Raw genomic sequence first — 25,962 nt, forward strand, 5'->3', positions numbered from 1 at the left:
CATAAAAAGAAGGGCTGGAGAGGTTGAAAAGGTCTGGCAATATCTGTGGAGAAAGGATAGAGAGAGAGTCCTATATGACTCTTGATTGGAACTCCATTTTATATTGTCTCCCTGGTTCTTTCTGCTAAACTCTATCACTTCTCAATTGCTGGTCCTGTTCATTTTCAAAATTGTTCATTGTCTTATTTTGCATTGCCCACAAAAGATGGTGAACGCAAACTCATTATCATCAAACAAAAAAACTCACAAGAATTATGGATGTTGAATATCTGAAGCAAAAACAGAAATTGCTGGAAAAACTCAGCAGGTCTGGCAGTGTCTGTGTACAGAATTCTGAGTTAATATTTCAGGGTCTAGAGACCCTTTGTCCAAACTGAATTTGTTTTTGTCTCGTTATCATCGATTCAGGAAAAATATGTTCCCCTCTTGTCCTTCTATCATTAGCTAATTAGAACAACATGGAGAGGCAATGGCTGAGTGGTTAATCCAGAGACCCAGGGGACCTGTTTGAATCACACCATTGGAATTTGAATTCAATAAAAATCTGGAATTAAGAGTCTAATGACAATCATAAATTCACAAAGCTTTTCACTGTGCCTCAGCACACGTGACAATAAATTCATTGCCAATTGTTGCAAAAACCCCATTTGGTTGTTAATGTCCTTTCGGGATGGAAACTGACATCCTAACCTGGTCTGGGCTACATGTGGCTCCAGACCACATAACATTGCCAAGTGGTTGACTCTTAACTAGGCGAAAGTGAGGACTGCAGATGCTGGAGATCAGGGTCAAGATTAGAGTTGTGCTGGAAAATCACAGCAGGTCAGGCAGCATCTGAGGAGCAGGAAAATTGACCTTTGAGGCAAAAGCCCTCCATCAGGAAACTTTTAACAGCCCGCTGGGCTATAAATGCTGGAGACAAAAAAAAATCCAAATGCTGGAATCCAAAGTAGACAAGCAGGAGGCTGGAAGAACACAGCAAGCCGGGCAGCACCAGGAAGTTTTGGGTACAACCCTTCTTCATGAATGTTGGCATACATATTAATAAGAGAAAACAATTCATTGTGTGTGTCTCTCTCTCTCTCTACCTTATTCAAGCTGATTGCTGGCCTGTGATGGTTAGGAACCGCCAATGACTACATTTCCCTTCGGGATCAGACTCTTGCGGCGGGGAATGCGGTAAAAGTCAGGGAGATGTTAGTAAAGCTGGACTCCCTCTGGGCGAGTCAAGAGTCCCAGTCTGAGGTGGTTGATCCAGTGGGCAGTCCGTCCCCCCCCAGCCCGCCATTCCAGGGCGGCTCGCTCGACATCACGCGAGACTCGCGCAGGAAGATGGCCGTCGGAGGGACCGGCACCTGGGCGCTCCTCCACAGGGAGGCCTGAGTGCGCCGTCTGTCCGTAAAGCCCGGGCGGACACACGCACGCACTCACCCTCACTTTCACAGGGGAAAATGCGAGCCGTCCCCACCTGGATCGACAGGGTGCACGACAGGGAGAAGGTCGAACAGTGGTAAGGAGCTGCGGCCGGGCTACCCTCACCCCGCCATTGCCCTGGTTACCACATAGCAACGTGGTTTCTAATGTAAACAGGCAGACAGGCCTGACATCCACTGGGGCAACGCTTCACTGTTAGAAAATGTGGGGATGGGGGGTACACAGTGACAATAAATAGGGGGGAGAGAGAGAGAGATAATATACGGGGAAGAGTGTGAAGGGACAGAGGGAAAAAAAAGTAGGGGGCTTGGGGGAAAAAGTAATAATATACCTCATGATTTGGAGGTGCCGGTGTTGGACTGGGGTGTACAAAGTTAAAAATCACACAACACCAGGTTATAGTCCAACAGATTTCAATTAAGGTCTAGATTAGAGTGGTGCTGGAAAAGCACAGTAGTTCAGGCAGCATCAAGGAGCAGTAAAAATCGACGTTTCGGACAAAAGCCCTTCATCAGGAATATCAATTAAACCAGTTGGACTATAACCTGGTGTTGTGTGATTTTTAACAATAATATACTGAGCGGCTAGAGTGATGAAATGGGGTGGGGGGGGGGGGGGGGAGAGGGTGGCGGAGAGCTAACATGGATTGGGAGCCCAGAGAGAATGCGTGGGAAGGGCGATAGTACACTGGGGGAGCAATAACATGCTGAGGTGGAGAACTGTTATACTAGGGGAAATAATTTGCTGCGGAGCACAGTAATACAGTTGGAGGAGTCATACTGCATCATGGGGACTCAAAGCAACAGGAGATCAATTACACGCTGAGGGGAAAATACATTGGAGGGGGGGTAAACAAGCAGGGATAATAATGTAAACTATGGAGCAGAGTGTAATTGCGAGCTGGCTGAGCCAACATTTATTAATGATGGGCAATAAGTGCTGTCCTTGGCAACACACTCATCCCATGAACAAATTAAAAATTACAAAATGCAGTGCTGCATCTCAAAAGGTTCCTTCCAACAACACGTTCCAAATGGGTATACCAACTCTTTCAAGTTCCTCTCCCAGTCCTGTACCATTTTGACTTGGAATTATATCACCAAATCAGTGTATCAACTAATAATACTTAGAATCATAGAGTTGTACAGTATGGGAACAGACCCTTTGGTTCAACTCCTCCAGGCCGACCAGGTATCCTGGATAAATCTAGTCCCGTTTTCCCACATTTGATCCATATCCCTCTGAACCCTTCCTATTCACATGTCCACTTTGATGCCTTTTAAATTGTACCAGCCGCTACCTTTCCTTTGGCAGCTCATTCCATACACACACCGCCCTCTGCATGAACAAAGTTGCCTCTTAGGTCCCTTTTAAATCTTTCCCTTCTCACCCTAAAGCCATGCCCTCTAGTTTTGATTCCCTCATACTGGGAAACAGACCTCTATTTACCCTATCCATGCTTCATGATTTTATAAACCTCTATAAAGGTCACCCCTCAGACTGCACTGCTCCAGGGAAAATAGTCCCAGCCTAGTTAACCTCTCCCTATACTTCAAACTGTCTAACCCTGGCAACATTCTTGTAAATCTTTTCTGAACCCTTTCAAGTTTCACAACATCCTTCCTATAACAGGGAGACCAGAATTGCACCCAGTATTCTAAAAGTGGCCTAACCAATGTCCTATATAGACGCAACATGACCTCCCAACTCCTAGACTCGATGCACTGACCAATAAAGGCAAGCATACCAAACACTTTCTCCACTATCAAGGAACTGTGAACTTGCAGTCCAAGGTCTCTTTGTTCAGTAACACTCTCCAGGACCTTACCATTAAGTATATAGGTCCTGCCCTGATTTGCCTTTCCAAAGCGCAACACCTGCCACTCCTCAGCCCATTGCCCATCTGATCAAGATCCTGTTGTACTCTGACATAACCTTCTTCACTGTCCAATACACCTCCAATTTTGGTGTCATCTGCAAACGTACTAACTATACCTCTTATGTTAATTTCAAAATCATTTATTTCACTGATGAAAAGCAACGGACCCAGCACAGATTCTTGTGGCACACCACTGGTCAGAGGCCTCCAGTTTGAAAAGCAACCCTCCACCACTACCATCAAGCAAATTCTGTATTCAACTAGTTAGTTCTCCCTGTGTTCCATGTGATCTAACCTTGCTAACTAGTCTACTGTGAGGAAGATTGTCGAACGCCAAACTGAAGTCCGTATAGATCACGTCCACTTCTCTGCCCTCATTGATCCTCTTTTTTACTTCAAAACTCAATCAAGTTAGTGAGACATGATTTCCTATGCACAAATCCATGTTAACTATCCCTAATCAGTCCTTGTCTTTCCAAATACATGTAATTTCTGTCCCTCAGGATTCCCTCCACCAGCTTGCCCACCGCTGATGTCACGCTCACCAGTCCATAGTTCCCTGGCTTTTGCTTACCACCTTCCTTAAATTGTGGTACTTCCAGTCATCAGGCACCTCACCAGTAGCTATCAACGATACAAGTATCTCAGCAAGGTGCCCAGAAATCACTTCCCTAACTTTCTATCGAAATGTAGGGTACACTTGATTGGGTCCTGGGGATTTATCCACCTTTATGCATTTTCAGACGTCCAGCATCACCTCCTCTGTAATATATACTAACTGTGTGGAGTTTGCACGTTCTCCCCGTGTCTGCGTGGGTTTCCTCCGGGTGCTCCGGTTTCCTCCCACAGTCCAAAGATGTGCAGGGTCAGGTGAATTGGCCATACTAAAATTGCCTGTAGTGTTAGGTAAGGGGCAAAATGTAGGGGTAGGGGTGGGTTTCGCTTCGGCGGGTCGGTGTGGACTTGTTGGGCCGAAGGGCCTGTTTCCACACTGTAATCTAATCTAATATACATTTTTCAAAATATAGCTATCTACTTCCCAATGTATGAAATCTTCCATATCCTTCTCCACAGTAAACACTGATGCAAAATACTCATTTCATATTTCCCCAATCTCCTGCAGTTCCACGCATAGGTGGCCTTGCTGCTCTTTAAGGGGCCAAATTCTTTCCCGGGTTACCCTTTTGTCCTTAATGTATTTATAAAATCCCTTTTGAATTCTCCTTACCCCTATTTGCCAAAGCTAGCTCATGTCCCCTTTTTGCCCTCCTGATTTCCCTCTTAAGTATACTCCTACTGCCTTTGTACTTTTCTAAGGATTCAATTAGAAATTGAATGTCCTGAAATAGGCTTCCTTTTCTTGACCAAAACCTCAATTTCTCTACTCATCCAGCATTCCCTACATCTACCAGCCTTGCCGTTCAGCCTAATAGGAATATACTGTCCCTGGACACTTGTTATCTCATTTTTGAAAGCTTCCCATTTTCTAGCCACCCCTTTACCTGAAACATCTGCCCCCAGTCAACTTTGGAAAATTCTTGCCTAATTGGCCTTTCTCCAATTTAGAACTTCAACTTTTAGATCTGGCCTATCCTTATCATCACTGTTTTAAAACTAATAGAATTATGGTTGCTGGCCCCAAAGTGCCCCACTGACTCTTCAGTCACCTGCCCTGCCTTATTTCCCAAGTGTAGGTCAAATTTTGCACTTTCTCTACTAGGTACATCCACATACTGAATCACATTCAACAAAATCCTCTCCATCCAAGCCTTTAAAACTATGGCAGTCCTAGTCCGTGTCTGGAAAGTTAAAATCCCTTAGCATAACCACCCTATTATTCTTCTAGATAACTGAGATCTCCTTTCAAATTTGTTTCTCAATTTCCCTCTGGCTATTGGGGGATCTATAATACAATCCCAAGGTGATCATTCCTTTTTTCTTTCTCAGTTCTACCCAAATTAACCTCCCTAGATGTATTCCCTAATCAAAAATGCTCCTCCTCTCTTCCCCCCACTTTCTAGGAGAAAGTGAGGTCTGCAGATGCTGGAGATCAGAGCTGGAAATGTGTTGCTGGAAAAGCGCAGCAGATCAGGCAGCATCCAGGGAACAGGAGAATTGACGTTTCGGGCGTAAGCCCTTCTTCAGGAATTCCTGAAGAAGGGCTTATGCCCGAAACGTCGATTCTCCTGTTCCCTGGATGCTGCCTGACCTGCTGCGCTTTTCCAGCAACACATTTCCTGCCCCCACTTTCTACTCTTCCTAAAGTATCTATAGGAGAAAGTAAGGACTGCAGATGCTGGAGTACCAGAATTGAAAAATGTGGTGCTGGAAAAACACAGCAGGCCAGGCAGCATCCAAGGAGCAGGAGAATCGACGTTTCAGGCCTAAGCCCTTCTTCAGGAAGTTTAAGCCCTCCCAAGCATCTTAGCAAATCTCCCCACCAGTATATTAGTCCTCTTGCAATTCAGTTGCAATCTGTCCTCCTTATACTAGTCACTTCTAACTCCCACCTCCATCTACCTATCACGTTCCCAGCTCCCTCCTCCCATTTATCTCTCAGCCCTCTTCAGCACCCCCTCATTCCTGAAGAAGGGCTTATGCCCGAAACATCAATTCTCCTGCTCCTCGGATGCTGCCTGGCCTGCTGTGTTTTTCCAGCACCACATTTTTCAACTATAGTATCTATACGATGGAACATTAAGCTGCCAATCCCGAGCTACATTTCTGTATTTGCTATGATATCACAGTCCCATGTTCCCAACCATGACCTAAGTTCATCTGCCTTCCCTGTTGGGCCTTTTGCAGTGAAATAAATATACATAAATTTATCGGTCCTACCTTGTTCTCTGTTTGTTCTTGACTGTTTGATTTGTTCCTTTTCCCAGTTGTACCAGTCTCAGATTGATTTCTTTCCTCACTATCTCCCTGGGTCCCACCCTCCTCTTACTAGTTTAAGCCCTCCCAAGCATCTTAGCAAATCTCCCCACCAGTACATTAGTCCTCTTGCAATTCAGGTGCAATCTGTCCTCCTTATATGAGTCACTTCTAACCCCCACCTCCATCTACCTATCACATTCCCAGCTACCTCCCCAGCCCCACCCCCACCCTCCTCCCATTTATCTCTCAGCCCTCTTCAGCCACCCCCTCATTCCTGATGAAGAGCTTATGCTCAAAACATCAACTCTCCTGCTCCTTGGATCTACTGTGCTTTTCCAGAATTGTTAGGTAACCAAGGTTCTAGTAAGGGGGCAGAATTGAAGGAAATAATATCAAGAACAAAATTGTGCCAAGGGGATTGGGGTTTGTGGCAGACAAATCACTAGGTCCTGATAACATATTTCCAGAGTACTAAAGGAAGAAGCTGAGAAATATTGGATGGATAGTAGATATCTTCCAAAATGCTATAGACTGGAGCAGTTCCTAGAGATTGGAGGGTGGCAATTGTAATCCCCCAGTTTAAAAATGAGGGAGACACAAAAACTCTAGACCAGTTAGTCTGACTTCAGTACTGGGTGGAGTGGGTGATGTGGTGGGAATACTCGAGTTTGTCATAAAAGCCACGGTAACAGTATGTATGGAAAGCATTGATGAATTAGAGAAGGCCATCAGAGGTTTATGAAAGGCACATTATGCTTGACTAGCCTACTTAAACTTGAGAGATTGCAAGGAGTAGATTAGATCAGGGAGAAGCAGTGGATGTGGTGTATTTGGATTTTTTATTGGTTTTTAATAAGGTCTCACATTAGAAAAAGTGAACAAAATTAATGCATTTGGGATAGTGTTATATTTAAGCATGGGTTCTGAATGATTGACAGACAGGAATCAGGGAACAGTAATAGGTGAGTCTTTTTTCAGGTGGTAGGCGGTGCTAGTGGGTTACTGTTGGGATTGGTGCTTGTGATATCCATGATTTAAGCAGATTGGGCGAATGGCCAAACATATGGCATTTGCGGTGTAATTAAAGTGAAGAAAGATAAGAGTATTATTTAAATGGTGCTATATTGGGAATTGTGGTTGTACAAAGGGATTTGGGTGTCCTCATGCACTAGTCAATGAAAGCAGACAAGTAACAAGTAATTAGGAAAGTAAGTGGTATATTGGCCTTAACTGCAAGATGATTTGAGTTCAAAAGTAGGGACAGCTTACTGTGGTTATACAGAGCCTCAGTGAGACTGCACCTGGAAAATTGCATGCAGTTTTGATCTCCCAATATAAGAAAGGATATACTTGCCGTAAAGGGTTCACTGAGGATGGCAGGATTGTATAATTGGTTTGACTGGGTCTGAATTCACTAGATTTTAGGAGGATGAGAGGAGATCTGGTTGAAATATATAAAATTCTAATGGACAAACAAGATGCAGTGAGAATATTTTCCATGTTTAGGGAGTGTAGAACTAGGGGACATTTAGAATTGAGATGAGAAAATATTTCTGCTTTTAAAAGTCAGTGGATTTGTCAAATTCTCTACCACAGAAGATTGTGGAAACTGAGACGCTGAAAATATTCCAGAAAGCAGCAGATAAATATTGAACAAATACAGAGACCCTGGAGAAAGTCAGCAGGTCTGGCAGCATCTGTAGAGAGAGACAGAGTTAATGTTTTGAGTCTGACATGATTTCTTCAGTTCTGAAGAAGACTCATACTAGATAATACATAAGTGAATAATTCATGGGGTAGGGTAACACTCTGGCAATAATACACCAGAAGGAGGATAATACACTGGGGAGTGGATAATGTACTGAAATAAATCCGTGGGAAGGAAACAGTACATTGACAGGATAAGAAGTGAGAGGATGGTTAATACTTTGGCCAAATGTGTTTGTGTTCTGTTCTTACTGGAAGTGATTCATTTTAAGATTGCACATAATCAGTTCATTGCTTCTAAATTTACAGAACTGTGTCTGTTCTTTATTCACATTTTTGCAGTATTTATGATATTGCATTCAAGCCGGATGGAACTCAGCTGATAGTAGCAGCAGGAAACAGAGTCCTGGTATGTTCAAGACATTTCTCAACTTCTCACCTTTTACAATGTATATTATCAGAGGTCACACTGCTCTCAGTAAATTGCCTTTCATTGTGATGCTTTGGGAAGCCAGATTTGGGAATGATCATGGGACACTCATAATGGTGTCTTAGATCAGATAGCTTATATGGAATCAGGAAGTATCAACAGGTGTAGGTCATTCTGCCCTTCCAGTCTGTTCTACCATTCAATATGATCATGACTGATCATCCAACTTAATACCCTGTTTCTGCTTTCTTCCCATACCCTTTGAAGTCGTCTACACAAGAAGTACTTGTGATGAGGGCGTGTAGGGAACTCTGAAGGACTGGATCCAGAGTTCTGATTAGTGTGTTTAATTCACGGGTGTGTTCTTTGGTCGGATCAGTTGGTAGTTGCCTGTAGTGTTCCTGGTTGTTCAGTTGTCGGTACACTTCCTTGCAGTCATATGTTCTATTCTGAATGACAATGGCTCCTCCTTTATCTGCTGGTTTGATGACTGTTGTGATTGGTTTTGAGAATCTGGATGGCATTGCGTTGTGAACGGGTGATGTTTTGCTCTACCTTGTGGGTACGGCTGATGAATCTGGCATTTATATGTTTCCTGACGGTTTGAGCATATATGTCAAGCCCAGGACAACGGCCCTCCGGTGGGGTCCAAGTTGACACCTTCTTTGGTCGCTCCTCTGAAGATCCCTGTGATGACTGTTCCAGTTCATCAGTGGGCTCATTGGGATCCAAATCATAACCAGAAGAAAGTTCTCTAAAGAGGAGGAAAACAGCAGACTCCCCTTCCTGGATGTATTAGTGAAATGCACTCCTACCAGAGAACTCCAGACCAGTGTGTACTGGAAGAGCAGACATAATGACCAGAAACTGGACTATAACAGGAACCACCCAACACTGTCAAATGGACCTGCATTAGGACATTATTTAAACGGGCAAGAACACACTGCAGCAACCCAGAACTCCAGAAGGCAGAACAGGATTACCTATTCAAAGGATTTGAATGAAACCGATACCCCAAGAGCATTATCCTCCAGGTACTTCTGGGACAAACCCAAAGAAGAAAACGCAGCACGATAATGACCATACCAATAATCAAAGACATATCAGAGATAACTGCCCAACCCTTCAGACCCCTGGGAATCTTAGTGGCCCACAAACCAGTAAACACATTCCACCAGCTCCTCACAAAGGTTAAAGATCCAACAGGACAAATGTTATCTACAAAATACCCTGCAAAAACTGTGGAAAAACTTTACATCGGACAAACAGGACGAAAACTGACCATATGTGTGCACAAACATGAGCTCACCACTGCCAGACACGGCCAACACTCTCATTTCCAACCAACCAACCAACCAACAACAAAGGACACAAATTTAACTGGCACGATGTAACCATCCCAGCACAGGCAAAACAGAGACACGCCAGAAAATTTGTTGATTTTGGCTGGAGTGCCAGGCTTCAATCAATAGGCACATTGAACTGAACCCCGTGTACAAACCACTCAGTTACAGAACCGGAATTATCAACAAACAGAGACACAGAAATACAAGTTGAGAGTGTGTTGCTGGAAAAGCACAGCAGGTCAGGCAGCATCCAAGAGCAGGAAAATCAATGTTTCGGGCCGGAGCCTTTCAGCAGGAATGTAGAAATACAAGGCAGGACACACCACCAACACCTTATCAAAGACTGATGATGTCACCTAGCGAGGGAATGAAACATTTGCAGAAAAACATACTGGCTCGGTGAACAAATCCACGCTATGCTATTATAATAGATTCCAACATATTGCCAATAACAGACGTTAAGCTAATTAGCCTATAGTTGCTTTATTTTTTGTCCTCGCACTTATTTAGATAAAGGCATTACATTGGTAGTTTTCCAATTTGTAAATTGATAGATTTCTGGAATATTATTACCAGTGTATCTACTATCTCTATAGCCACCTCTTTTAATACCCTAAGTCTTTATCAGTCTCTATACACAATAGTTTCCTTTGCACGTTTTGTTTAGTGATAGCTATTGTATTTACTTTCTACCGTTTGCTGATTTATTTATTTAGTAATTTTGGAATGTTATTAGTGTCTTCTACTGTGAAGATTGATGCAAAGTATGTATTCGACTCCTCTGTCATTTCCTTGCTCTCATTAATATTTTGTCAGCCTCATTCTCTAAGGGTTCACTTTGACTTCTCTATTCTATTTTATATATTGAACTAAGCTTTTGGTGTCTGTCTTGATCATGTTTGCAAATTTACCCTCAAAGTTTATTCATTTGTAAATTTCTTAATTCTTCATTACAACTTACTTATCTGCAAATTTGGCTACATATCTTCCATTTCTGCATCTAAACGTAATATAGATTGAAAATAGTTGGGACCTGAGGACCAAACTCTGTGGCACCCCACTAGTTACATCTTGCCAATCACAAAAAGACCCATTTATCCCAACTCTCTACTTTCTGTTTGTTAGCCAACCTTCTATCCAAGCTAAAAAAAAATTACCCCAACTCCATATGATCTTACCTTGTGTTTTAACCTTTGTGATACACCTTATCAAATGCCTCTGGAAGTCCAGAGATATTACACCTACTGGATCCCCATTATCCACATTTCTTATTCGATCTTCAAAGAACTCTAGCAAATTAGAGATTAGAATAGTGTTGGAAAAGCACAGCAGTTCAGGCAGCATCCGAGGAGCAGGAAAATTGGCGTTTCGGGCAAAAGTCCTTCATCATTCTGATGAAGGACTTTTGCCCGAAACGTCGATTTTACTGCTCCTCGGATGCTGCCTGAACTGCTGTGCTTTTCCAGCACCACTGTAATCTAGAATCTGGTTTCCAGCATCTGCAGACCTTGTTTTTACCCTTTTTATCTAGCAAATTAGTGAAATATGATTTACCCTTCATAAAACCATGCTGACTCTGATGGATTAGATTTTGACTTTCCAAATGTTGTATTATTTCTTCAATAATAGTGGATTCTAACAATTTCCCAACAACATGTTAAACTTACTTGTCTGTAGTTTCCTACTTTTTACATTCCTCCCTTTTCGCATAAAGATCTTACATTAGCATTTTCCCAATTCACTGGAATTTTTCCCACATCCAGGGAATTTTTTTGAATATTGTAATCCACTATTTCTGCTGCCACTTCTTGAAACTCTAGGATGTAGATCATCAGGGCCTAGGTACCCTGTATTCCTTCAATCCCAGTAGATTGCTCAGTGTGTTTTCCTTAGTGATGATAATATATTAGTTTCTTACTTCCACTGATATGGATTCCACATCTTCCGATTCAAGGTAATTTCTTGCAATTGCACTTATTCCATCCCGTTTTAACAATGCTACATCAGCACCCTTTTCTTTCTGACAATCATAGAACATAGAAGAGTACAGTGCCTTCAGTCCGTCATGTCTGTGCTGACCAGGATGTTGCCATTCTGTATCTGTCTAAATACCTCTCAAATGTTGCTATCATGCAGTGCATTTTGGGCACCTAACACTGACTGCATAAAAAATCTTGCTTTGCACATCTCCTTTAAACTCTCCCCTCCTTAGTTCAAACTGTGCCCCCTTGTATTTAACATTTCTACGCTGGACAAAATACTCTGACTATCCATTCTATCCATGCCTCTCATCATTTTACAGATTTCTATCTGGTTGCCCTTCAGCCTTCGTAGCAAAAACAATCCAAGTTTGTCCAACCTCCCATTTATAGCTGATATGTTCTAATCCATGCAGCAGCCTTCTCCATCCTTGCACCTTCTCCAAAGTCTGCACATCCTTCCTATTGTGTGGCAACAGAACTGTGCACAGTTCTCCAAATTTGGCCTAATTAAAATTTTGTACATCTGCAATGACTTGCCAACTTTTGTATTCAATGTCCTGACTGATGAAGGCAAGCGTGCCATATGCCTTCTTTACCGTCTTATCCACTTTCAGGAAGATGCGTATTTGCACCCCCAGGCTTCTCTGTAGTCCTAAGAATCTTGCCATTTACTGTATGCTTTGCTTTTGCATTGATCTCCCAAAATGCATCACTTTTCAATGCATCTCCCTCGATATGTGAGGCAATAGATCACTCACTCTCTCACTTCACACTCCACCCAACTTTCCCACGGATCTGTAACCTATATAGATATCTATATCCAAAGCCATTGATTACCTTTCTCACTATCCATAACTCCACCAATTATCGTGATGTCTGCAAACTTAATCAGACACATTTTTATCCAAATTGCAAACAAGAGGTCCCAGCACTAGTCACAGGCATCCAGTCAGAAAAACATCCTCCACAACTACCCTCTGTCTTCTATGAGCAAGCCAATTTTGTATCCAACCTAACAGCTCAGCGTGGATCCCATGTGATTTAATTTTCTGGACCAGCCTACCATGAGGGAACTTGATAAATTCTTTAGCAAGGTGCATGTAGACAATATTTACTGTCCTACTCTCATCAACCATCCTCAACTTCCTCAAAAAAAGCTCAATCAGATTTGATGCTGACTATCCCTAATAGGTTCATTCTTTTCCAAATGCAAGTTAATCCTGTCCCTGAGAATCTTCTGTAATAACTTCTCTACTACTGATGTAAGGCTCACAGGCCTTTAATTTCCTGGGTTATCAAAGGAACTGGCTATTGTCCAGTCTTTTATAACATTGCATGTGGCTAAAGAGGTTACAAAGATTTCTGTCAAGGCTCCATCAATCTCCTCCTTTGCTTGCCTTGGTATCTGGGATAGATCCTATCAAGCTCTGGGGACTTACCTATCTCAATGTCTTTGAAGACAATCAACATCACCTCCTTCTTGAAGAATATATAACATACCCCCCAATCTTACTATCATCCATGTTCTTCTCCTTGGTGAATACTGATGCAAAGTCCTCCTTAAAGACCTCCCGCATACATAAATGCCCTCCTTTGTCTTTGAGTGGACCCACCCTTTCCCTAGCTACCTCTTGCTCTAATGTAAGTATAAAATATCTTGAGATTTGTCTTCAATCCTACTTGCCAAGGGCATTGCAGGGCCCCTTCTAGCCCCCCAATTCCTTGTTTAAGTTCTTTCCTGCTTTCTTTATATTCATCAAAAGCCTTATCTGATTTCCTTTTTGTAAATCTTATATATGCTTCCTTTTTCTTTTTGACTAATCTTCCAAAATCGCATGTCACCTAGGATTCCTGAATTTTGCCATCGTTATCTTTTAATCCTCACAGGAATATGCTGGTTCTGAACTCTGATCAACTGGCCTTTGTAAGACTCCCACATGTCTGACGTGGATTTACCCTAAACAGCCACCCTCCGTCTAATTTCTCCAATTCCTGCCTAACATTGTTGTAATTAGCCTTCCCCAGTTTAGCACTTTCGCCCAAGGATCAGTCTTATCCTTATCCATAGCTGGCTTAAAATTTACAGATTTATGATCATTGTTTCCAAAGTGCTCCCCCATTGAAAGTTCAATCACTTACTCAGGTTCATTCCTAGTACAACTGTCTTCATGTTATTTCAAGAAACCCTCCTGGACACACCAAAATAACTCTACCCCATTTAAGCCCCTGGAACTAAGGGAGTCTCGGTCAATGTTGGGGAAGTTAAAATCACCCACTACGACAACCCTATTGCTTTTACATCTTTCCATGATCTGCTTCCATATCTGTTTCTTTATCTCCCACTGGATATTGGGAGGTCAATAGCACAACCCATCAGAGTAATTGTACTTTACTTATTCCTGAGTTCTACCCATATAGCCTCACTGGATGAGCCCTCCAACATGTGACATTCTCCATCATTAGTAAAGCAACTCCCCCACTCCTTTTACATTCCTTTCAATCATGGTTGAAACATTTAAACCCTGGAATGTTGAGGTGCTGAACTGTAATGGCTACAGCATCGTAGTTCCGTTTACTAATCCAGGCTCTGCCTTACATGTTGGAATTCCTTGCATTGACACCAAGTCCTCTGTGACCCTCTTCTCTGTTGTAGTGAGCAAGCCAATTTCTTCCAGAATTCTCCTCAGTAGCTTTTCAGTGCCATCCTGTGTTGGATGGTCTTCCTACTGTTGAGCATCGGGTCCTCCATGATCCACTTCTCCGTCAAGGTGAGCGAGCTGACTTCTCCCAGAATCCTCCTAAGGCACTTCTCAATGCCACTCTTTGTTCGGTCATTTTGCAAAATTAAGTACCCCTGAATATTTAGCTACCACCTTTGATCTCCTTGTAACTATGTCTCTGCAGTTGTTATAAGATCACACCCATTAACCAGTATTAATGCAATTAATTAATCTATTTTGTTCCAAATAATACAACAATTAAATAAAGAGCCATTAATTTGGTCTTTCTATCATTTTTCCTCTTTCTACTATACTTAATATCATTTTTCTATGTTTGTAATAGGCTTCCTTCCAGTCCCCTTCCAGGTATTATTATCCAAATAGCTGCACTATAATTTGCCATATCCTTTTGCTTTGTAAATCAACGTTTCCTCTCTCCCCAACCATACCCCCTCTCTGATTAGTTTAAAACTTAGGGCATTCTGGATGCTCCTTTATGATTTTTTTTTAATCAACATGTTAAGATGTTCAGATCAGCAAACAGCTGTGACTATAGCGCAGGTTTGAATAACATGATTTGACCAACTTTCAGTCCATCCAGTTAGCCTTAGATGATGCAGACAGACTTGATATTTGGTCATTTACATTTGGTCTTGAGTGTGTTTTATAACATAGCAATAGCCATCTATATGTCACTAATTGCAAATGGACAAATCTCAGCAATAATTCAGTGCTGTTCTTGGAAGTGCTCAGTTCCCAGGTAGGATAGGAGGAGGATTTCTGGGATCCACGAGGTAGGTGAGGGAGGACATTATTCATTGCACCAACAATGTCATTTAGAGAGAAGGGTCCTAGAGAGAATGACCCTTCTCTGTAGTACATTAGATTGAATCTGCCCCCTCAGCTCTAAGTAGGGTTATTTGAGAAGGCAAGGCAATGGTAACCTAAAAGTAGATCACTTTTCTACATAGGGACCTAAAAAGCTTTTGTGTCAGCAGCCAGTACTGCTGTAAGCCCCAGAGATCTGCAGCAGTTGTTGTATTTCCACCTTTGATGTGGGCATCAGCCTCACTGAAGAGATAGGCCTGTTCTTGAGATATGGACTGAACCTGGCTTTGCATGTCAAGTTAGTTGGAGCCCCTCACCCTGTGTTTAGGTTGTACCATTGAGAATATAGACAGAGATGTGCAGGTCTAACTGTGTGTTTGTAGAGTTGATGAAATGGATTAAAATGTAAAATACATGTATAGGTATGAAGTAAAAATTGCTGTGTTCTATTTCTAGGTATATGATACTTCTGATGGCACTCTTATTCAGCCACTCAAAGGACACAGGGACACTGTATACTGTGTTGCCTATGCTAAAGATGGTAGGTGATGAGAGTTATGTACCTATATTTCTTGTAGCAATTTAATAGAGTCGTGTTTTGAAGTACCATGTTTTGTTCCCCTCTCAACGCCTCCACCTGCATTGATGATACATATTGATCGTCGTTCAATTTTCTCTTAATTATATCAAAGTACACGAGCTCCAATTAGGGCCCAGTCTGTGACAGTTGTGTCTATTAGGAGCACTCTGTACAGAAGTATAAAGTGAACCAATATCAAATTTGTGTACTGAAGGCTGTGTGTGGATCCATGGGTGTGGTTGTTCTCTGATAACTTATACCAAGAGTGAGTGTGTTAGCAGACTATTCAGCTGGTCTTGTATGAAATGTAGACATGCACTTTCCATTAAATGGGTAATGATCATTCTCAGGGCCCTCAACATATTTATTTTCCTTTCCTTGAAGCCAATTGTAATGCATCAATGTTTGGCTAAGCAAACATTTCAGCACAAACTGATTTGGGAAGCTTGCCACTCCTCATTATCATTTACATTCTGACATTCCCAGCATATAAACCTTTTCAGTCTGAATCAAGACTGACAATTATTTTGATTTGATTTTAATTTTGTTGTGTTTCCTTCCCATAATGTTTCTTTGCTATGAGTTTAGACGGTTCACTTATTTACAAAGTCCCTGGATTCTGTGCAAGGAGATGTATGACACTATACCCAGAACTGGCCTGAAATTCTGTTAATCCTTGTGCTCTACCTTCAGGCAGATTTGCTCATGCTAATTTGTGATATCATATGGCTTACATAAAGAGCCCACTTATGAACATATGTGCAGATGTGTTGGGCTACCTTCATTCATCATGGTGATAGCACATTGGACAGAAATTACCCTACTTAGATTCTGCAATCTTTCATCAGGTAAACGATTTGCATCGGGTTCCACTGACAAGAGCATTATAATCTGGACTTCAAAACTGGAAGGCATCTTGAAATATACGTGAGTTTTACTTATTTATTTTTCTCCTAAACTGAAAATATTTATATGCAAGTGAAAAGCAGATTATGACTTTAAAGCTGGTGTCATTAATGCAATTATTGGATCTTTCTGTAAAAAGAAACAAAAATAAAATAAAAATTGTCACTAACTTTCCCTCAGCATTGCTGACAGGTCCAGGGGAAGTTGGGGCAGAAAGTGGAAGACCAAAACAATTGATAGTCTCAGGCTGAAACTCTCCAAGGAGCAGTGAGCCAAGGGTTATAGATCCAAAGTGGGAGGGAAGTGAAGAATAGAGAATCAGTGGGTAAATTAGCATGGTGGTTATTTTACTGGACTAGTAATCCAGAGATCTGGATTAATGATCTGAAGGCACAAATTCAAATTTCACAGCAGCTGGAGAATTTGAATTCGATTAAGTAAATAAACTGCAATAAATTCCAGTTTCAGTCATGATAATTATGAAACTACTGGAAAACTATTGAAAACCCATTACTGATTCAGTAATGTCTTTTGGGGAGTGAAATCTGCCATAGCTAGTCTGGTCGATACATGAATTCAGATATATTGGTTTTAAGCATTCTCTCAAATATCCTAGCAAATCATTGAATTGTGTGAAACCATTGCATAAAAGTCCGAGTAAGGACAGCATATTTCCTGCCTTAAAGGACTACAGCAATCAATATGGACTTTTAGTATAGCCAACGATAGTTTCAAGGTCACCATTACTCAGCCTAACTTTTTAAATTCCAGATTTTCTGAGTTGAATTCAAATTCCACCAACTGTTGTCATCATCAGAACATTTAAGGACATGCTATGTGCTTGAAAAAAAGATAACTTATTTTGTGCTCTTGAAGAACATTAGATGTTTCAAAGCATTTTACACCCTGTGAAGTACCCTGTGAAATAATTTTGAAGTTAATCAGTGTTGTAATTTAGGAACCACACAAGTCCGTTTGTACACAGAAGATTTCTCAATCTGCAAAATGATAGTGACCTTTTTTTTTTTTGCATAGCTGTTTGAGGTATGAATGTTAACTCAGGCTAATTACGATGCATACCTGCATCACACTGTGTTAACTCAACACCTTGAAGATTTCCTTTACCTGGTTGTTGTTGAACAACTAAAATGTGGAGAAGATAAATATTTTTATTATTTTCTTTACTCAGCAAGTCGTGAGTTCATGGAATGCACTGCCAGTAGCAGTGGTGGACTCTCCCTCTTTATGGGCATTTAAGCGGGCATTGGATAGGCATATGGAGGATAGTGGGCTAGTGTAGGTTAGGTGGGCTTGGATCGGCGCAATACCGAGGGCCAAAGGGCCTGTACTGCGCTGTATTCTTCTATGTTCTATGTTCTAAGAGCTTTCATCACATTGAGGAGGCTTCAGACCAATTCTCAATCTAATAACCTACTTTTGAAACTCTTCTCACATTTTGACAGATGTGACAGCTCTACCAAAGCACCTGGATAATCCAGAGCATTCTAAAGAAAAATTATTCCATCTGTCAATACAGGATTTGAATCTGAATCTCTATCTGTGTCAAAAACTAGACATTTCATCCTTGGGCAGTACCTTATCGATGTACCATATTTCATTGATATTTGGCCATTAGCTTTTGAGGTACATTGTTTATAGACAACAGACAAAAACAGTATCTCCATCCATCTTCTGGGGCAGAGGTAGTATAAGTTGTATGTTGAAACTGTACGAGTATGTGTGTTAATTTGTAATGGAGCTATCAAGAGCGAGACTCCAAGATAACTTTCTGTAATAGAAACATACAGCAGCTCAGAAGCACCTGTGGACACTTCTTATTTCATGTTTCTCAGAATTAGAGAAGACCCTTTATCATTTAACTTTGCCTTTATTGGAGTTGGGAGGCCATGTCACAGCTGTACAGGACATTGGTTAGGCCACTTTTAGAATGTTGCATGCAATTCTGATCTCCCTGCTATAGGAAGAATGTTGTGAAACTTGAAAGGGTTCAAAAAAGGTTTACAAGGATATTGCCAGGGTTGGAGGGTTTGAGCTACAGGGAGATGCTGAATAGGCTGGGACTATTCTCTCTGGAGTGTTGGAGGCTGGGGGATTATGTTATAGAGGTTATTAAAACAATGAGGGGCATGGATAGGGTAAATAGACAAGGTCTTTTCTCCATGGTGGGGGAGTCAAAAATTAGAGGACATAGGTTTAAGGTGACAGGGGAAAGATATAAAAGTGACCTAAGGGGCAACCTTTTCATGCAGAGGGTGGTGCATGTATGGAATGAGCTGCCAGAGGAAGTGGTGGAGGTGGGAACAATTAATTTAAAAGGCATCAGGATGGGGATATGAATAGGAAGGGTATAGTGGTATATGGACCAAATGCTGGCAAATGGGAATAGATTTATTTAGGATATCTGGTTGACATGGATAGGTTGGATGGAAAGGCCTGTTTCTGTGTTGTATATCTCTGTAACTTTATAATTTGCAATAACTGAGTTTATTACTTACAGACATAATGATTCCATTCAGTGCATCGCATACAACCCAGTCACTCACCAACTGGCATCCTGTTCCTCCAGTGACTTTGGTAAGTTGCTCTTTCAATGTTTTTTTAAAATTTAGAAAATTGTTACATTTGTGTTTTTATTATATGTTAATGATTTAATTTAGCTTTATGTAATTTTTTTTTGTTGGAAATAGCAATTTGTCTAATCCAAAGTGAGTGGGCAGAATTAATATATAAATAATCAGGGCAGGTTTTCTTTATTCATTCATAGAATGTAGGTTTCTCTGACTGGGCCAGCATTTATTGCCCATCCTTAATTGCTCTTGAGGGTGAGAGTGACCTGTTGAACCGCTGCAGACATTTGGTGTAGGTACACCCTCAATCTTCTGTTTGGGAGGGAGTTTTAGGATTTTGATTGGGGGGGGGAGGGGGGGACTAGGTGGTTAGCACTGCTTCCTCACAACGCCAGTGAGCCGAATTTGATTCCAGCCTCTGGCAAACTGTCTGTGTGGAGTTTGCACATTCTCCCTGTGTCTGCGTGGGTTTTCTCCAGGTGCTCCGGTTTCCTCCCACAGTCCAAAGATGTGCAGATTAGGTGAATTAGCCATGCTAAAATCACCCATAGTGTTCAGGGATGTGTAGATTAGGTGCATTAGTCAGGGGAAATGTAAAGTAATAGAGGAGGGGAATGGGTCTGAGTGGGGTACACTTAGGAGGGCCGGTGTGGACTTGTTGGGCCAAATAGCCTGTTTCCACACTGTAGTGACTCCAAATTCTCTAAATTCTAGTACCTGGTAATATGGTTCCAGGTCAGGATGGTGAGTGGCTTGGAGGGAAACTTGCAGATGGTGACGCTCCTATGTATCTGCTGCTCTTGTCTTTCTAGACAGTAGTGGTCGTGGATTTGGAAGATGCTGTCTAAAAAGTTTAATTTTGATTCTAATCACCCTTTGTCAGTATAGCTGTTCTGCTTTATAAACTGCTTTAAATGATTCTCATTACTGTTCTCCATTGTTGTTTCCCAGTTTTACCAAGTTTTAGACTTTCAAAATAGGCATTTCTGCAGTTTATTATTGAGTCTTTGTCTTTTGCTTCCATCCTTCTCAGGTATTATTTTAAAGTATGTTACTTTAGCGATTGTAATGAGGTCTGCCAGGTGGACGTCAGGTAGAATATGAATTCCCTGATTGGGATACCAGCCTCTAAGGAGTTATTTCATTTGGATTATGTTATTATGGTCATTGTGGCCGAGACGCCCCGTATTTTATTCCTCTATCTGCTTTGGTTCATTCTTCATTTCTGAATTATTCACAAAACTTTCGGGCTTCTTACATACTAATTTAAAAAGGACTCATGTACATATTGTAGGAATTCGATGCCTTTACATCCTTCGTCTACCTTTCAGACCAAGTCATTTTAAATTAGTTGACATCCTCAGTGTCTTCCTATTTAGTGTATACACCCATTCTCAATTTTTCCTTCCAAAGTTCATTCCTTTATGCTTCTTGATATTAAATTACATCTGATACTTTTCTGTCTTTTCCACAAAATTGTCTGTCACTTTCTGAAATCTCAGGTGAATTGGCCATGGTAAATTGCCCATAGTGTTCAGGGATGTGTCGGTTAAGTGCATTAGTCATGGGAAATGTAGAATAATATGGTGGGGGAATGGGTCTGTGTGGGATACTATTCAGAGGGTTGGTGTGGACTTGTTGGGCCGAATGGCCTGTTTCCACACTGTGGGGATTCTATGATTCTCTCAGCCTTCTTTGCTGTTTGCCAGATCCCTGTTTTGAAATGAGTACTGCAGAAAGACTAGAGACAAAAATTTGAGCTCAAAGAATGGTTGAATTAATTTAGAGTCTGTAAAAATTTTGAATTTGATTTCCTTTGCCTCTATTTAAAATGAATTAATTGCAGGTTTGTGGTCGCCAGAGCAGAAATCTGTCTCCAAGCACAAAGTCAACAGCAAAATCACCTGCTGCAGGTAATCCAGTCTTTGCTGCTCATATCATTGCTGCCTTTGGCTTTAAACATATTCCCAAAGCTGATTGCAAATTGAGCTTCAGAGTTGTAATTATAAACTGGGTGTCTGCATCTCCTTTGATCCAATTCCATTTAAACACCACAGATCCATCATTCAATTTGCTTATTCTAGACAGTTTTTTTCATTATGGGCTGAAGGATTACTGTGTGCATCTGTAAAGAGAATCACAAATGTATCATACTGTGCAATATCTTTGCTACAGTCACGACTTTAAAAGAAACTGTGTTTATATCAGAGTGATTCAGAAACATTTAATACATTTGTGCGTAGGACATGCATGAACGTCATGATTAGCACATGTATGGTTATAAAAATACATCCAGATTTTAAATAAATTTTCTTGCTTCTTAAATTGGCTAAAATCAGAAACATAGCTGTCATAATCTCACTGGATTGGCATACAGCAAGTTACAGTGTGCAGGGTTCTGCAACTTCTAATGAAGCAAATTTATTCCAGGATCATTGGAGAATCATTCAGCAAAAATTACCTTCAGTTTTAAGATGGTTCTCACTAGGACCAGCACATGAAAATGACAGAGTTTGGACCTTGTCTGGGACTTCTACCTTCCCATCCACCATTGAGAAAAATATATCAGACTTAAAAATAGCATTTTCTGGAGCTTTTTAGTCATAGTACTTGAATAATGGTATGCCGACATTGGCCAAGAAACTTGAGAATTACTGCAAGTGTTACAGAAGTCTTTTCACACATTTTTTCTTTCATTCAAGGGATGTGACCATTTCTGATGAGGCCAGTGTTTATTGGCCATCCATAAATGACCTGGAGAAAGTGGTGCCTTCTTGAGCTGCTGCAGTCCTTGTTGAATAGGTGCACCCACAGTGTTAGAGAGGAAGTTCCAGGATTTTGACCCACTGACCGTGAAGGACAGGACAATAATTGTAAGTGAAGATGGTGTGTTACTTGGAGCAGAACTTGCAGGTTGTTCATTTTAGAAGGGAGAACAAAAAGTATTTTATTTAAATGGAGAAAAACTGCAGAAAGCTGTAACACTGGGGGTAGGGGGGGGTAATGTGTGCATGAAACACAGACAGCAAGCTCGCACACAGATGCAGCAGGTGTCAGGAAAGCTAATGGTCCTTCTTTCCATTGGGTTGAAGTATGAGTAGGGAAATCTTACTACAACTGTACAAGATGCTGGTGAGATCACATCTGGAGTACTGTAAATAGTTTTGGTTCTCTTATTTAAGAAAATATATTATTTCATTGAAAGCAGTTCAGAGAAAGTTCACGAGGATGATCTCTGGTATGGAGGGATTGACCTATGAGGAAAGGCTAAACAGATTGGGACTCTACTCATTAGAATTTGAAAGGATGAAAGATGATAAGATTCTTAAGGGGCTGACAGAATAAATGCTGAGAGGATGTTTTCCATCATGGACAAAATGAGGACTGCAGATGCTGGAGATCAGAGTCGAGAGTGGGATGCTGGAAAAGCACAGCAATTCAGGGCTGTATCCAAGGAGCAGGAGAATTGATGTTTCAGGCAAGAGCCCATCATCTGGCATGGGAGAGTCTGGGACCAGATGGCATAATCTCAGAAGTAGCAGATGCCAACTTAAGACTGAGATGAAGAGGAATTACTTCTCAGAGTGTGACTCTTTGGATCCTCTGGCCGCAGAGAGCTGGGGGGGCCAAGTCCTTGTATATATTCAAGACTGAGACAGACAGACAGACAGACAGACAGACAGACAGACCCACCCACCCACCCATGACTAGTAGCAGACTTAGGACATGCAGGAATGTGGACCTGGGCCACGAGCTTGTTGATTGATAGAGCAGGTAACTCCTACTCCTACTCCTATTTCAGCCATGAGTATGCTGCCCTTATCTTTTTAGCTGGTAGAAGTTTGGATGGTGCTGTTGAAGGAGCCTTTTTGAATTACTGCATCATATCTTTAGATAGTGGTTTTGATCTCCAGCATCTGCAGTTCTTTCAGTTTTTGTAACCAATGAAGTGGACTGCATTGATCTTAATGGTGTTGAACTTCTTGAGTATTGCAATCATCCGATCAAGTGATCCTGACCTGTACCTTGTGGATCATGGAGAAGGCTTTGCATTGTCAGGGTGTGACTTACTTGCTGCAAAAGTTTCAGCCTCTGGCAACTATTGTAACTATTGAAAGGATCAAGTCAGTACTTTTCCATGTTGAGCAACACTTGGAGAAAGCACAGAGGTGGCAAGGATGCAGATTTTACATTGGTTGGAGTTTTTGGAGCAGTAGCATCAGTACTGGCCAAGCTGGTTCAGTACTAAAGGACATAACTGCTTCCTAATCTGCTCTACAGCTGGTGCAATGCCAATGACAGTATGGGTAATTAACATAGAAATTGGCCAGGTTGGATTTGTACTGCTATCATATTGCACTATATTGTACTGTAGCCATTGTATTTGTAAAGGTGGTTTGGTTCAGTTTCTGGTCAGTAGTAGCATCCAATATGTTGATAATGGGTGAAATCTATGTTGGCATTGCCAGTGAATATCAAGAAGCAGGTTGGATTCTGTTTTGTTTCAAATAGGGGTTCAGTTACATAATTCTTTTTCTTAAAATATATTTTAAGAAGAGGACCAAAACTGCTTACAGTACTCCAGATATGATCTCACCAGTATCTTGTACAGTTGTAGTAAGATTTCCCTACTCTTATACTTCAATCCAATGGAAATAAGGGCCATTAGCTTTCCTGATACCTGCTGCATCTGTGTGCTAGCTGTCTGTGTTTCATGTACACATTCCACCCCCCCCCCACCAAAAGTCCCAATGTGTTACAGCTTTCTGCAGTTTTTCTCCATTTAAATAAGTCTTTTTTGTTCTCCCTTCCAAAATGAACAACCTGCAAGTTCTGCTCCAAGTAACACACCATCTTCACTTACAATTATTGTCCTATCCTTCACTGTCAGTGGGTCAAAATCCTGGAACTTCCTCTCCAAAAGCACTGTGGGTGTATCTATACAACAAGGACTGCAGCAGCTCAAGAAGGCACCACCTTCTTCAGATCATTTATGGATGGCCAATAAACACTGGCCTCATCAGAAATGGTCACACCCCATGTATGAAAAAAAATGTGTGAAAAGACTTTTGTAACACTTGCAGTAATTCTCAAGTTTCTTGACTAATGTCGGCATGCCATTGCATCACATATAGACAGGGTGGTTAAAAAAAGCATTTACCACGCTTGCCTTCGTTGCTCTGTACTTTGAGTATAGAAGTTGGGAAGTTATGCTGAAGTTGTCTGTCCAGGACATTGGTGGCTCTTCTGAAATACTTCTGGTCGCCCAGTTAGAGGAAAGGTATTATTAAACTGGAGAGGGTTCAGAAGAGACTTAGCAGGATGTTGCCGAATATGGAAGGTTTGAAGCCTTTTATAAAGAAAGACTGAATAGGCTGGGACTTACTTTGCTGAAGCCTAGGAGGTTGAGGGTCAACCTTATAGACGTTTATAAAATCATGAGGGGTATAGATAGAGGTAATGGTAGTTGTCTTTTCCCTAGGATAGGGGATTTCAAGAATAGGGGGCACATTTTTAAGGTGAGAGGAGAGAGATTTTAAAAGGATTTGCATGTGGAATGAACTTCCTGAGGAAGTGCTGGATGTGGGTACATTTACAATGTTTGAAAAACATTTGGGTAAGTACATGAATATGAAAGGTTTGGAGGGATATAGGCCAGGAACAGGTAGTTGGGAGTAGTTTAGTTTTAATGGAGAGAAGGTTATTGATGAAACAGCTGAAGATTTTATCCAAAAATAATGACCTTTGCATTTCAACCATTTCTTAGTAGAGCATGGAGTGAATCAAATTGGTTGAAAACTGTCATGATTTGGAGATGCCGGTGTTGGATTGGGGTGTACAAAGTTAAAAATCACACAACACCAGGTTATAGTCCAACAGGTTTGACTATACCTGTTGGACTATAACCTGGTGTTGTGTGATTTTTAACTTGGTTGAAAACTGGCATCTTTGATTCTGGGAACTTCGAGGAGGCCAGGATTGATCATCCACGCAACATTGCTGACTGAAAGTTGTCCCCACAGAAACTTTGGCCTGCTTTTTTGCACGATTGTCATGTGCTGCTCCATTTTTGAGAGTTGAGGATATTTGTGGAGCTTCCTCCTCCACTGAGGTCTTTAATTATTCACTATCATTCACTGCTGAATGTGATAGGGATACAGAGCTAAGATCTAATCTATTGGTTAGCGATCATTTAGATCTGTCTATTATATGCTGCTTCCACTGTTGGCATGCAGGGGTTCTGTATTGTAGGTTCACCAAAATATTGTTCCTTTTTTTGGTATGCTTCATGGTGCTCCTGGCATGCTCTCCTGCTCATTTCATTCAAGTTTGGTTGATCACTGTTAGTAATGGTAGAATGGAGATTTGCAGGGCCATGAGGTTATTAAATACAATTTAGTTGCTGCTGATGGCCCACAGCTCCCCATGGTTTCCCAATTTGGAAGTGTCAAATCTGTTTGATTTAGCATGATAAATCGATGAAGAGTATCCTCAATGTGAAGGTGAGACTTTGCCTTCACAAGGATTGTGCAGTGGTCACTCTCACTGATACTGTCATTGCCAGGTGTGCATGTCATTTAGGACTTGACCAGTTCAGTCAGTAGTGGTGCTACCAAGCCAACCTTAGTAATTGATGTTGAAGTTCCCCACATAGTGTACATTCTGCATGCTCGCTGTGTGCTTC

At 41.4% G+C, this 25,962-nt stretch overlaps 1 protein-coding gene across 1 annotated transcript in view; it reads left to right on the forward strand.

Moving 5' to 3' along the window:
• Positions 1-1,204: 1,204 nt before the first annotated feature.
• The window catches only part of ift122 (intraflagellar transport 122 homolog (Chlamydomonas)), a 139,841-nt gene continuing 115,083 nt past the window's right edge, over positions 1,205-25,962 (forward strand). The window contains exons 1-6 of the mRNA XM_043708443.2: positions 1,205-1,510; positions 8,240-8,306; positions 15,660-15,744; positions 16,632-16,710; positions 19,208-19,284; positions 21,124-21,190. Coding sequence (XP_043564378.1) covers positions 1,452-1,510; positions 8,240-8,306; positions 15,660-15,744; positions 16,632-16,710; positions 19,208-19,284; positions 21,124-21,190 — 434 coding nt within the window. The 5' untranslated portion in view covers positions 1,205-1,451. The remainder of the gene's footprint in view (positions 1,511-8,239; positions 8,307-15,659; positions 15,745-16,631; positions 16,711-19,207; positions 19,285-21,123; positions 21,191-25,962) is intronic.

Source organism: Chiloscyllium plagiosum, unplaced genomic scaffold, assembly GCF_037043375.1.
Source record: "Chiloscyllium plagiosum isolate Xiang-an unplaced genomic scaffold, Cpla_swu_hap1 HiC_scaffold_14, whole genome shotgun sequence".
NCBI classification, from domain to species: domain Eukaryota; kingdom Metazoa; phylum Chordata; class Chondrichthyes; order Orectolobiformes; family Hemiscylliidae; genus Chiloscyllium; species Chiloscyllium plagiosum.